The sequence below is a fragment of the Brachypodium distachyon genome, chromosome 2, assembly GCF_000005505.3.
Source record: "Brachypodium distachyon strain Bd21 chromosome 2, Brachypodium_distachyon_v3.0, whole genome shotgun sequence".
In the NCBI taxonomy this organism is placed as follows: domain Eukaryota; kingdom Viridiplantae; phylum Streptophyta; class Magnoliopsida; order Poales; family Poaceae; genus Brachypodium; species Brachypodium distachyon.
In genome coordinates, this window is record NC_016132.3 from 28,741,744 (window position 1) to 28,754,309 (window position 12,566).

General features: G+C 45.8%; 1 protein-coding gene across 1 annotated transcript; it reads left to right on the forward strand.

Annotated features, from left to right (window-relative positions):
* The first annotated feature begins 6,202 nt into the window (after nt 1-6,202).
* Nucleotides 6,203-7,223, forward strand: LOC112270736. The gene is made up of 2 exons (XM_024458803.1): nt 6,203-7,058; nt 7,163-7,223. Exons 1-2 carry the CDS (start codon nt 6,203-6,205, stop codon nt 7,177-7,179), a joined length of 873 nt encoding a protein of 290 aa, XP_024314571.1. The 3' UTR covers nt 7,180-7,223.
* Nucleotides 7,224-12,566: the final 5,343 nt, after the last annotated feature.

A 12,566-nucleotide genomic window follows, 5' to 3' on the forward strand; every position in this document is an offset into this window, starting at 1 on the left:
AAGTGGGGTCAATAGAACAGTGAAGACAGCCAAGATAGAGCATTTAATGCACCGACAGGAGTCACATAGACAGGTCTAGTCTTGTTCAGCAAGGCTACAGCGGCTACCCTATAACTCATTTTATTTACCATGAATAGTGGCCTGGGCACTGCATGAAGCCCAGCGAGGACCAACAGTAGAATAGGACTTGTGGCATTGACACGCGTTTAGTTAACGTATCGCATTGCATGCATCAGCACCTGTGGTATCCCCTTGACTATAAAAGGAGGACCAATGCCATCGGTCAAAGAATTCAGTATTCACCCAAGTAGACGAGCCCTTAGAGGGACAAGTAGCTAAGCCCGGGAACTCCCTGGCAACTTGTAACACTCATACTAGTTAATAACTCAAAACTAGGACGTAGTGTATTGCACCTCCGGGTGGCCCGAACCTGGGTAAAAACCTCGTGTCCACACTTCGTGTCTGTAGTCACGCCTGCGATCGCCGAAGCGATCCCCTTCGCCCTCCACCAAACCAAGAAAGGGTGTCCAACATCCCCGGTTGAAGCGACCGACCCCGGGTAGGGTACAATCTCTGTGCTTACAGTGCTAGTCCCTGGATCGACTCGCCAGCACACACAGTTCAAGATGTAATATAAAGATACAAAGGTCAAAAATATATTACATCGTATTGATCCAGAATTTAATAGTACCTTACATATTGCATAACCTCATGGGTTAGCTCAAAAGAAAATAAAATCTTGTAGCGGAAGGCAGAAGATACATGAGTCCCATAACAACTCCACAGTCGAAACATGTTGGAATGTAAACTCGCAATCCTAACAAATCGTACCTCACTTTTCACATGTAAAGCCTGCAACATTAAACGTTGCAGCCACTATGGGGTCAATACATTGAATATATTGGCAAGTTCACCAAAAGGTTATAACAGACCTAACAAGTATATGTAGTATTGGGCAAGGTGGAGTTCAATCTTCTTGCGTATTAAACTATGGACAATGAGTAGCCACATCAATGCTTCTATCCCAAGTTTAAACCATTCATTTTATTAAGAAATTAGAATGAGTGAGACCTTCCTTGCAGCTCCCAAATCTAGTTGCTCATATTTGTCCGTAACCAAGGACACGGCTAAGTACTTAGTTTGACACTCTCGAGAGGTTGTACACTTTACCCACAAGAAACCGACGGGTTAATCCCTTGCTGTCCTCAGGGTAGAGTAGCAACGGCGTCGATTACGACAATTTTCAGAAGTAATCACCCAGACCCATACCGAGGGACCCGCTCCCACCTACACGGCAACATCGTCACGATCACCTCGGGCCCAGGATCATACGACCTACTACATCAAGCCAGAGCCCATTTAGCATGTGGTTGTACTGGAAGTTACTAAACAGGAAACTAGTCCAGTCTCTGGTTACCCCGGGTGGCATTCCACATTTGCGACACAAGTGCTCCCCGAATCCACGGAGAGACGACTCAGAGGGACCCATAGAAATGGACCTGACGCTGCATAACATCTCAAAAACTCAAAGCAGCCCACCCAGGATGGTTCATTAAAGTTGTTTTTGCCAGGTTTCTAAAATACTACACAATATCAGTTTCATGGTAATTGAGATTCCCTCCCACATATACTATCATAGCATAGCATTCAACTACCTACGATGGCAATTGGTGGAAAGGTAATGACACTGGTATCCTACTCTACTACGACAAGAATATAGATAGGATAGATACAAATAAATATCCCTATCAATGCAAACTACACAACACTAGGGCATAAGTATTTAAACTAAGGAATGTAATGGGAGTTTATGATCAAAGTGAAACTTGCCTGTTTAGTGTCTTTGTATTCTTCTTCTTTTTCGATGATCATAGTTATCGCACTTCGTATAATCTATCGTGCAGAACGAAAGAACAATAATAAACACATAGTTCGATAACTTCAAATAAATCCAAATGAAGAACCAAACGTGATAATCAACGATTATCTTTAATGCTAAAGCGTAGGTTTGGGTTTGAAAAGGATGGGAAAGGTTCGAAAGGAATTATAACTAAGGAAATAATACTATACCCTTTGCATCCCACATGTTGTATTTGTGAAAACATGGATAATGCACATCTCACGATCCATCTAATGTTAATACAAGATATGCAACAATATGACAGAGCTATCATGCAGACTATGGATCTTAGCTGAACATGATAAATAGCAAAACATCATGTTAATTGTTGTTCTAGCATGATAAGCTACTATTATTTAGTTAATAGTAATTAAATTGAATGCATCAAATTCATTTATGCAATGCCAACACAACTATACATGCTAATTGACTAAGCTACAAGAAAGTTAATTTTATTAGCTCTAGTTTATTATCATGCCGAGGCTAACAATGACATGATTCTCATGATGCAATTTATAGGTATGAAAATATAATTACATAAATTATTTTAGTGATACCCAAGTCAAGAAAACATAGATCAAGAACCTAGGGTTTACGATATCAAGATTTGATATGAATCTCCAAGTTGTCGGAACAAATTAGAGAATGGAAAACTAATATAGATGAGTTTAAAGACATGAACATGTCATGATCAGATCATAAACACGCGATAGATGCAAAGAAAATCTATATTAGAAGGTTAGACAAAAGGATAGGATTGAATTGGAATTGAAGTAGTGAAGTTCTGGCTGTTAACGGATACAAAGTTCTATGGACCATGGTATGTTGTATATAAACTTGGAAAGGTGTGTAAAGGGGTCCAGAATGTAGAGTTGGATGTAATCTTGTGAGCACAGAAAGAATCAACTGATTCGGATCTACGGATCGACACATATAGTGTCGGGGGGATGACCCCGGGTAGGGTCATGGCGACACAACTCTAGCCAAGATGACGGAGGGAAAGCCGGCATAGTTACGTATGCCGGCATCGTAAAGTTAAGCTAACACTAAGCCGGCATCCCGGGCGTATGCCGGCATGGCTATCTTGTTTTATAAGTTTGCAGGATAAGGACGAGCACTTTGATCTTGGCGATAGCCGAGATCTCTCAACGGTCTTATCCTGACCACGCGGTGCAAAGTAAAGTAAAGCCATCATCATCTCAGAAAAGCGGTCAGCGCCTGCGTACCCGTGTCAGGTGACCACGCTAGAGAAGCACCGAAAGAGAATCTCTGACTGAAGCCGACAGAGGATAGTTGTACCCGTTGTAGACTGGCAGGGAAAAGTAAAAAGTTGTCTTGTCCCCTACGGTACTGCCTGGAGGGAACCAAGCCGCGTGCCCGGTGGGGCCCAAGGAAGATGACGATAGACTCGGCCCAGATGTCAGTGTGACATGGGCGGCCTATAAATAAAACCTTACCCCTCTATAGATAGAAGAGAGAGCACTTAGGCATCCAGGGTTTTCCCTTCTTCTTCTTCCTCAAGAATACAGCTCAAGAAGCGCCATTGTAGAGCTTGCCTATCTCGGCTAGTACAACAAAGCAGGAGTAGGAGTCTTACCTCAACAAGAGGGCTCCGAACCTGGGTAAATCTCTGTGTGCTTGTGTGTTTTGTGCGTGTTTCCCTTCATGACCTCCCTCATCCGGATCCTCCTACTGTTGGAGATATGCCCTAGAGGCAATCATGTGATGATGTTATTTCCTATGTATTCATGAGTTATTGTTATTGTCCTTGAACATCATCACTGATATGTATCAATAAATACGTGATTTGTTTGTGAGACTATGTATTCTATGATGTTGTTCTAATGGTCCCTAGTCATTGAGGTTATGCGGACACATAATCTAGACTAGCAATGTGAATCAATATGATGACTATGTTTCACAAGTCATAGGGCAAGGTGTTGCCGACTGATAGCATGGACTCGACAATGAGATTGTTGAGTCGGACAGACCCGCACTGAGACACAACGAGATGATTGTCATTTGTTAGTCTCAAGTACGATGTATATGCCAGTCCTAGACCTGAGGTCATCGTATGAGCTTGGGATGTGAATCGGCCTACTTAGGGGTTGCCAAACGCTACTCCGTAACTGGGTGGTTATAAAGGTAGCTTTCGGGTTTGCTGAGAAACATACTGCGAGTCATGGTTGATCAAGATGGGATTTGCCCCTCCTGTTCGGAGAGATATCTCTGGGCCCTCTCGAGTGATCAGATTCGGAAAGCATGGCCATGCGACTTGGGTTAAGTGTTAACCCGTTCGGGAATCTGTATCACAGGAACGAGAAGAGACTCGAGCTATCCACAAGGATGACACGCACTCGCCTTGAGCTCGACACACATATCGCGAGGCAAAAGGAATGTTGCATATGACACATTGTATGGTTCGTCAATATACCTTGTGGTTACTCGGGAGTTGGCACGTGCTGCTAGGCGCCGCTACCAACTATCGACTTGAGTCGGTGCCAGTGGACGAGTAAGGTGTTACTCGGGCCCGCAGTCCGAGCTCGTAGTCGTGGCCGACTGACCGCGAACCTGAAGGGTCACACGCTTAAGGGGTGGGAACCGAGTTGGATCGGATCCAACTCGTATCGGGCTTGGACTCCTAATGGGCCTCAAGTGTTGAGCCCACTAGGGACGTCTATATAAGTGGAGGAGACCAACCCGTCTAGGGTAACCCCAGTTGAGACGCGAGTTAGACTCGGCCGTCGCACCTCCACGCCCAAAGCCTTGCGATCGGATCTAGCAGTCCGCCGCACGGAGTTCCTCCCTGTACGTGTGGATACCTCGGAGGCGCGGCACCTGCGGCGCTTGGACGAACTGTTCGTGGGATCGACGAGGAGGAGCAGGCTGTTCGACTACTCGGCATCGACGCGCTACATCGACTCTACTTCCGCTACGGGTCTGCGCGTCTAGTGGTAATCTCGTGATCCATTATCTACAGCATTGATCCGGGCGGAAGCGGTAGAAAATTTTATTTTGTGCTAGCGTAGCATACCGCGTTCCCCAACAGTGGTATCAGAGCCGATGCTGTCTGTTTTGGATTCGAATTACGTGCATAAGTGTTATGCGGTTAGTAGTAGATGTGATCTATTGCTATCTTGGTGGTCGATCTGAGTGTTAGATCGGTTTTGTAGTCAATCGATTGGATCGATTGTACTCGGGGATCATGGATATTCGATTCTGATAATCGTGATGTAGAAGGTCGTGACACAACATACTCCTACCGGTCGGATTTCCGCCATCGGAGTAGACAGTGAAACATAAATCCGGATACAATTCATGAGATCAATGTGATTGATCGAATCGGAATAGGAATCCATGAAGGAAATTTCGGATTGGATCTGAACCGCCGTGCTATCTATTCGTAGCGCCTTAGTTGTCGTTGCGAGTTCACATCAATTCGGTAGAATAGGTTTCTACACTTAACTTGTTTTTGCAGGATTGATGTGAATAGTATGGCTCATATGTATGTGATGCATGTGTGTAATATTTGCATGACCTGCGTGTCATGAGTTTGTCAGCCAGGCTGGAGCCAAGGTGCTGTCTTTATAATTGTATAACGACCTGCGTGTCGGCATTTGATGTCATTCTCCATGTAAATTCTTTGCTAGATACTAGGTGCAGTCATTTAGTATGAATTGGAGGACGTGTGCACCATGGCGGCTTGATGAACAGGTTCCTGGAGATGGAGATCACCATGAAGAACAGAGCCATACTATTTCACATGTTAATTTGATTATCTGTGATGGTTATTGCTTTGTTTACTCCTATGCATGTTATTGTGTTAGAGTAGAATGATCCCTCAAAGAATGTCAAGTTTATTTACCTCCCCAATAGCTGCAACACCACAAGACAAGTACATTTGGTGATGGGCTCATGAAATTGGGGTATCACCATTTTTCCTTGTCGTTGGTGATGTTCGTGTCGGACACTTACATGCGAAGCTTTGGTTAACTTGACGGGGCTATCAAAACGGTTTTGGGCCTCGAGGTGAAAGGAGTCGGAGCCGGGGCAAGTGTTGCCTACCGACTAACAAGAGTCGTATAGAGATACGATTGGCAAGAGTTGCCTACCGAGTGATTCAATCGGCTAGCAGTGATGCTAAAGCTCACTAGACGATTGGTTGATCTTGGATCTTGAATCACTAATGATCAATGGAGGGATGTTGATTTTAGTGGGAGTATATTTCTATTAAATTGTTTAATATGAATTACTCTTCATGAATACTTGTCTTAGTGTTTTTGCATTTTCTGTTGTAGATCAATGGCACCACCTCAATTGTCCAGTTTTGCTTTGAGATCTGTTCTTGAGAAAGATAAACTAAATGGAACTAACTTCACCAACTGGTATCGGAACCTGAGAATCGTTCTCAGGCACGATAAGAAAGAACATGTCATAGAGAACCCACTTCCAGAGGAGCCGGCTGATAATGCCACTGCTGCTGTTAGAAACGCCTATCAACGCTCATGTGATGAGTCGATTGAAATCAGCTGTCTGATGCTTGCCTATATGGAGCCCGAACTGCAGCAGCAGTTTGAGAATGTTGAGGCTTTCGATATGATCGAGACTCTCAAAGGCATGTTTCAGACTCAGGCTAGGACCGAAAGATTTAATGTCTGGAGGTCCTTCCTGGAGACTAAGCTGAAAGAAGGCGAACCCTTGAGCCCACATGTAATCAAGTTGGTTGGTTACACGCAAAGCTTGGAGAAGCTGGGTTTTCCGCTGAGCCAAGAGTTGGCCACGGATACAATTCTGGCATCTCTTCCGCCAAGCTATGCGCAGTTCGTTCAGAACTACCATATGCATGGTATGGAAAAGAAAGTCACTGAATTGCATGGGATGCTTAAAACAGCAGAGGAGGATATCAAGAAAAATACCAAGCAAGTGTTGCTGGTACAGGGAAAGCCAAAGTTCAAGAAGAATTCTTGGGCTAAGAAGAAGGCAAAGAAGGGAAAGGCTAAGGATGTGATCCCGACCCCTGCCCCTGCTGCGCCTAAGGCTGGACCGGACTCAGAGACCGTATGCTTTTTCTGCAAAGGCACCGGTCATTGGAAGAGGAACTGCAGCAAGTACCAGGCCCACGTGGCAAAGAAGGGTGGAAGTGTGACTTCTACTTCAGGTACGGTTGTTGTATGTGTTATAGACATTTATCTTGCTGATGCACCTAACAGCTCTTGGGTATTGGATACCGGATCGGTTGTTCACATTTGCAACTCGATGCAGGGGTTGGCAAGGACTAGGAGCGTCGCAAGTGGAGAGGTTGACATAAGGGTTGGCAATAAAGCAAGAGTTGCAGCGTTGGCCGCCGGGACTATGCAACTTCATTTACCTTCTGGATTTGTTATGGAATTAGATAATTGTTATTATGTTCCTGCTTTAAGTCGAAACATTATATCTGTCTCAAAGTTGTTGAGTCATGGTTATGAATTCAATATTAAGGGCAATGGTTGTTCTTTTTATTTGAAGGATATGTTTTACGGCTTTGCACCTGTTGCGAACGGGTTATTCATCCTTAATCTTGAAGGAGAATCTGTCTATAACATTAATGTCAAGAGGCGCAAGCCCAACGATCTGAATCAAACCTATTTTTGGCATTGTCGTTTGGGTCACATAAGTGACAAACGCATGAAGAAGCTCCATGGAGATGGACTTTTAACTTCGTTTGATTATGAATCATTCGAGACATGCGAGTCTTGTCTACTAGGCAAGATGACCAAGTCGCCTTTTGCAAAGAGTTGCGAGAGGGCGACCGACTTGTTGGAACTCATACATACTGATGTGTGTGGACCAATGAGCACGACAGCTAGAGGAGGTTATCAATACTTCATAACATTCACTGATGATTTGAGTAGATATGGATATGTCTACTTAATGAAACATAAGTCGGAAACCTTTGAAAAGTTCAAGGAGTTCCAGAATGAAGTAGAGAACCAACGTGGCAAGAAAATAAAGCTTCTACGATCTGATCGTGGAGGCGAGTACTTGAGTCACGAGTTCGACGGTCATCTGAAGAGTTGTGGAATTGTTCCACAGCTCACACCGCCGGGTACACCACAAAGAAATGGTGTGTCGGAAAGGCGGAACCGGACCTTGTTGGACATGGTTCAGTCGATGATGAGTCAGTCAGATCTTCCCTTGTCATTTTGGGGTTATGCTCTAGAAACCGCAGCGTTCACACTAAACAGAGTACCATCCAAGTCCGTAGATAAGACACCATATGAGATATGGACTGGAAAGCGTCCCAGTTTGTCTTTTCTAAAGATTTGGGGCTGTGATGCATTTGTCAAACGACTTCAGTCGGACAAGCTCACTCCCAAATCAGACAAGTGCATATTCGTGGGATATCCAAGGGAAACCTTAGGATATTACTTCTACAACCGGGCAGAGGGCAAAGTGTTTGTCGCTCGAAACGGTGTCTTCCTTGAGAAAGAGTTTCTCAGTCGAGAGGCAAGTGGGAGGTCAGTGCAACTCGAAGAAGTTCGAGATGAGCCAGTAGGGGATAACTTGACAGGTGATGTCCGTGTGACTGAGCCAGTCGTCGTACCCACGGCCAATACAGCACCGTATCCACGAAGGTCGGAAAGACTACGTAATATACGCAATGTGTTGTTGCTAGACAATGACGAGCCGACTAATTATGCAGAAGCGATGGTGGGTCCTGAGTCCGAGTTATGGCTTGAGGCCATGAGATCCGAATTAAAGTCCATGGATGAAAACCGAGTTTGGAACTTGGTAGATCCGCCAGAGGGTGTAAAAACCATCGAGTGCAAATGGATATTTAAAAGAAAAACTGATATGGATGGAAATGTTCAAATCCATAAAGCTCGACTTGTCGCAAAGGGTTTTCGACAAGTTCAAGGAGTTGACTACGACGAGACTTTCTCGCCGGTAGCGATGCTTAAATCAGTTCGGATCATTCTAGCTATTGCTGCATATTTCGATTACGAGATATGGCAAATGGATGTCAAAACGGCTTTCCTTAACGGAAATTTAACCGAGGACGTGTATATGATACAGCCCGAGGGTTTTGTCGATCCAAAGAATGCTGGAAAAATATGCAAACTTCAGAAATCCATCTATGGATTGAAGCAAGCATCTCGGAGCTGGAACATTCGTTTTGATGAAGTAGTCAAAGGGTTTGGCTTCATCAAAAATGAAGAAGAACCTTGTGTATACAAGAAGTTTAGTGCAAACTCAGTCGTATTTCTAATCTTATATGTGGATGACATATTATTGATTGGAAATGACATTCCGATGCTAGAAGCCGCCAAGGACTCATTGAAGAAAAGTTTTTCAATGAAGGACTTGGGAGAAGCGGCTTATATTTTGGGAATCAGGATCTATAGAGATAGATCAAGGAGGCTTATTGGTTTAAGCCAGAGTACATATGTTGACAAAGTCTTGAAGAGGTTCAACATGAATGACGCAAAGAAAGGGTTCTTGCCCATGTCGCATGGTATAAGTCTAAGCAAGACTCAGAGTCCTTCGACTTCTGATGAGCGAAGTCGGATGAGTGCGATTCCGTATGCTTCGGCGGTCGGATCCATCATGTACGCCATGTTATGTACTCGACCGGATGTTTCCTATGCTCTAAGTGTTACGAGCAGGTATCAGGCTGACCCCGGTGAGAGTCACTGGACAGCGGTGAAGAATATCCTTAAGTACTTGAGAAGGACTAAGGATATGTTTTTGGTTTACGGTGGTGAGGATGAGCTCGTTGTAAAGGGTTACACGGATGCTAGTTTCCAAACCGACAAGGACGATTATCGATCACAATCTGGATACGTGTTCGTCTTGAACGGAGGTGCGGTGAGCTGGAAGAGCTCTAAGCAAGAAACGGTGGCCGACTCTACAACAGAAGCTGAGTATATCGCGGCTTCGGAAGCCGCGAAAGAAGGCGTTTGGATCAGAAAGTTTGTTTCTGAGCTTGGAGTGGTTCAGGGCGCGTCCAATCCCATGGACCTCTACTGTGACAACAGTGGTGCTATTGCACAAGCCAAAGAACCACGACATCACCAAAAATCCAAACACATACTCAGGCGTTACCATCTCATACGGGAATTCGTGGAGAGAGGTGACGTTAAGATATGCAAGGTACACACGGATCTCAATATTGCCGATCCGTTGACAAAGCCTCTCCCGCAGCCAAAGCATGAGGCGCACACACGAGCCATGGGTATGCGATACTTGGATGATCGACTCTAGTGCAAGTGGGAGACTGTTGGAGATATGCCCTAGAGGCAATCATGTGATGATGTTATTTCCTATGTATTCATGAGTTATTGTTATTGTCCTTGAACATCATCACTGATATGTATCAATAAATACGTGATTTGTTTGTGAGACTATGTATTCTATGATGTTGTTCTAATGGTCCCTAGTCATTGAGGTTATGCGGACACATAATCTAGACTAGCAATGTGAATCAATATGATGACTATGTTTCACAAGTCATAGGGCAAGGTGTTGCCGACTGATAGCATGGACTCGACAATGAGATTGTTGAGTCGGACAGACCCGCACTGAGACACAACGAGATGATTGTCATTTGTTAGTCTCAAGTACGATGTATATGCCAGTCCTAGACCTGAGGTCATCGTATGAGCTTGGGATGTGAATCGGCCTACTTAGGGGTTGCCAAACGCTACTCCGTAACTGGGTGGTTATAAAGGTAGCTTTCGGGTTTGCTGAGAAACATACTGCGAGTCATGGTTGATCAAGATGGGATTTGCCCCTCCTGTTCGAGAGATATCTCTGGGCCCTCTCGAGTGATCAGATTCGGAAAGCATGGCCATGCGAGGGTTAAGTGTTAACCCGTTCGGGAATCTGTATCACAGGAACGAGAAGAGACTCGAGCTATCCACAAGGATGACACGCACTCGCCTTGAGCTCGACACACATATCGCGAGGCAAAAGGAATGTTGCATATGACACATTGTATGGTTCGTCAATATACCTTGTGGTTACTCGGGAGTTGGCACGTGCTGCTAGGCGCCGCTACCAACTATCGACTTGAGTCGGTGCCAGTGGACGAGTAAGGTGTTACTCGGGCCCGCAGTCCGAGCTCGTAGTCGTGGCCGACTGACCGCGAACCTGAAGGGTCACACGCTTAAGGGGTGGGAACCGAGTTGGATCGGATCCAACTCGTATCGGGCTTGGACTCCTAATGGGCCTCAAGTGTTGAGCCCACTAGGGACGTCTATATAAGTGGAGGAGACCAACCCGTCTAGGGTAACCCCAGTTGAGACGCGAGTTAGACTCGGCCGTCGCACCTCCACGCCCAAAGCCTTGCGATCGGATCTAGCAGTCCGCCGCACGGAGTTCCTCCCTGTACGTGTGGATACCTCGGAGGCGCGGCACCTGCGGCGCTTGGACGAACTGTTCGTGGGATCGACGAGGAGGAGCAGGCTGTTCGACTACTCGGCATCGACGCGCTACATCGACTCTACTTCCGCTACGGGTCTGCGCGTCTAGTGGTAATCTCGTGATCCATTATCTACAGCATTGATCCGGGCGGAAGCGGTAGAAAATTTTATTTTGTGCTAGCGTAGCATACCGCGTTCCCCAACACCTACGTCCATCGGCTCCAAGTTAAGCCATCCTATGGCATCTGCCGTGACACCACGATGACAGTTGGCGCCCACCGTGGGGCCAGCAGCAGCGCTGGCTGGAGTTTTCATCCGGACGGGAAGCTTCCTCGTCATCGGAGAGCGCGTGGTATCCGGTTTGGTCCAGAGATTCGGTTCTCTGAGCTTCATCGACAATAACACGGGCTGCTTCAACGGCACACCGCTTCCCTATGCAGGCCGCTTCATCAAACTTGGCATGCACGATGTCTATGTTGCTACTGACAGCCCTTGCAGGTACCCAGAGCAGGTGGTGATGGCTGAAGATCCCCCCACAATCTGCAAGGCTCGCGGCCGGCACGTCGACTGCCCCGCTGACCATGTGGAGGTTATGGTGACGGCTCATGGCGCTGATGCGGGAAGGGACGCTGCAGTAAGTGGCGCGGTCCCAATCAAGTCCGGCAGAACGGCGAAGCTCCCTTTGGAGAAGCCGGAGAACATCGCCGCTCAAGCCGGCACATCGGCTCTGCCGCGGAAGCCAACTCAGATCCAGGCCTCCATCGAGCGGCTGACCGCGCCGGTGGCATCGAATGCTAACCCGGCCCAGCTGCAGGCGGAGTTGGAGTTACAGAGACAGAAGCTGCTGAAGGAAGCCGTCGACGTCGCCAACGCCCGACAACAGTTCGACATCTCGCTTCGTGAGTATAACAAACCTCATGGTCGCAGTTCTACTGCGTTTAGTAACCCTAGTAGAGTTGGGGAGGTGCGTAACCGTGTGTAACATCCCAAATTTTCAATTTCGGATGTACGCACCTTTTCATTTCTTATGAATATCACCTTGATCATATCTTAAAATTTTGGTGTTCGTTATGATGCATTATTGAAAGTGTTGGAAATGGTGTTTTGGAATGTGTTAGGTTGATAGAAATTGATTTGAGAATTTTTTAGAATTTAAAAATGCATTCTACGATTTTATTTGGTCCAGAGAATTTTTATTATTTTATTTTTGAGTGGGAATAATTTTCCTGGACTCTAAAGGAAATATATTATTTTACAGAATT

Bases quoted from the DNA above. Each gene is read 5' to 3' on its own strand.
- LOC112270736 (XM_024458803.1), top strand. From the start codon at position 6,203: ATGGCACCACCTCAATTGTCCAGTTTTGCTTTGAGATCTGTTCTTGAG.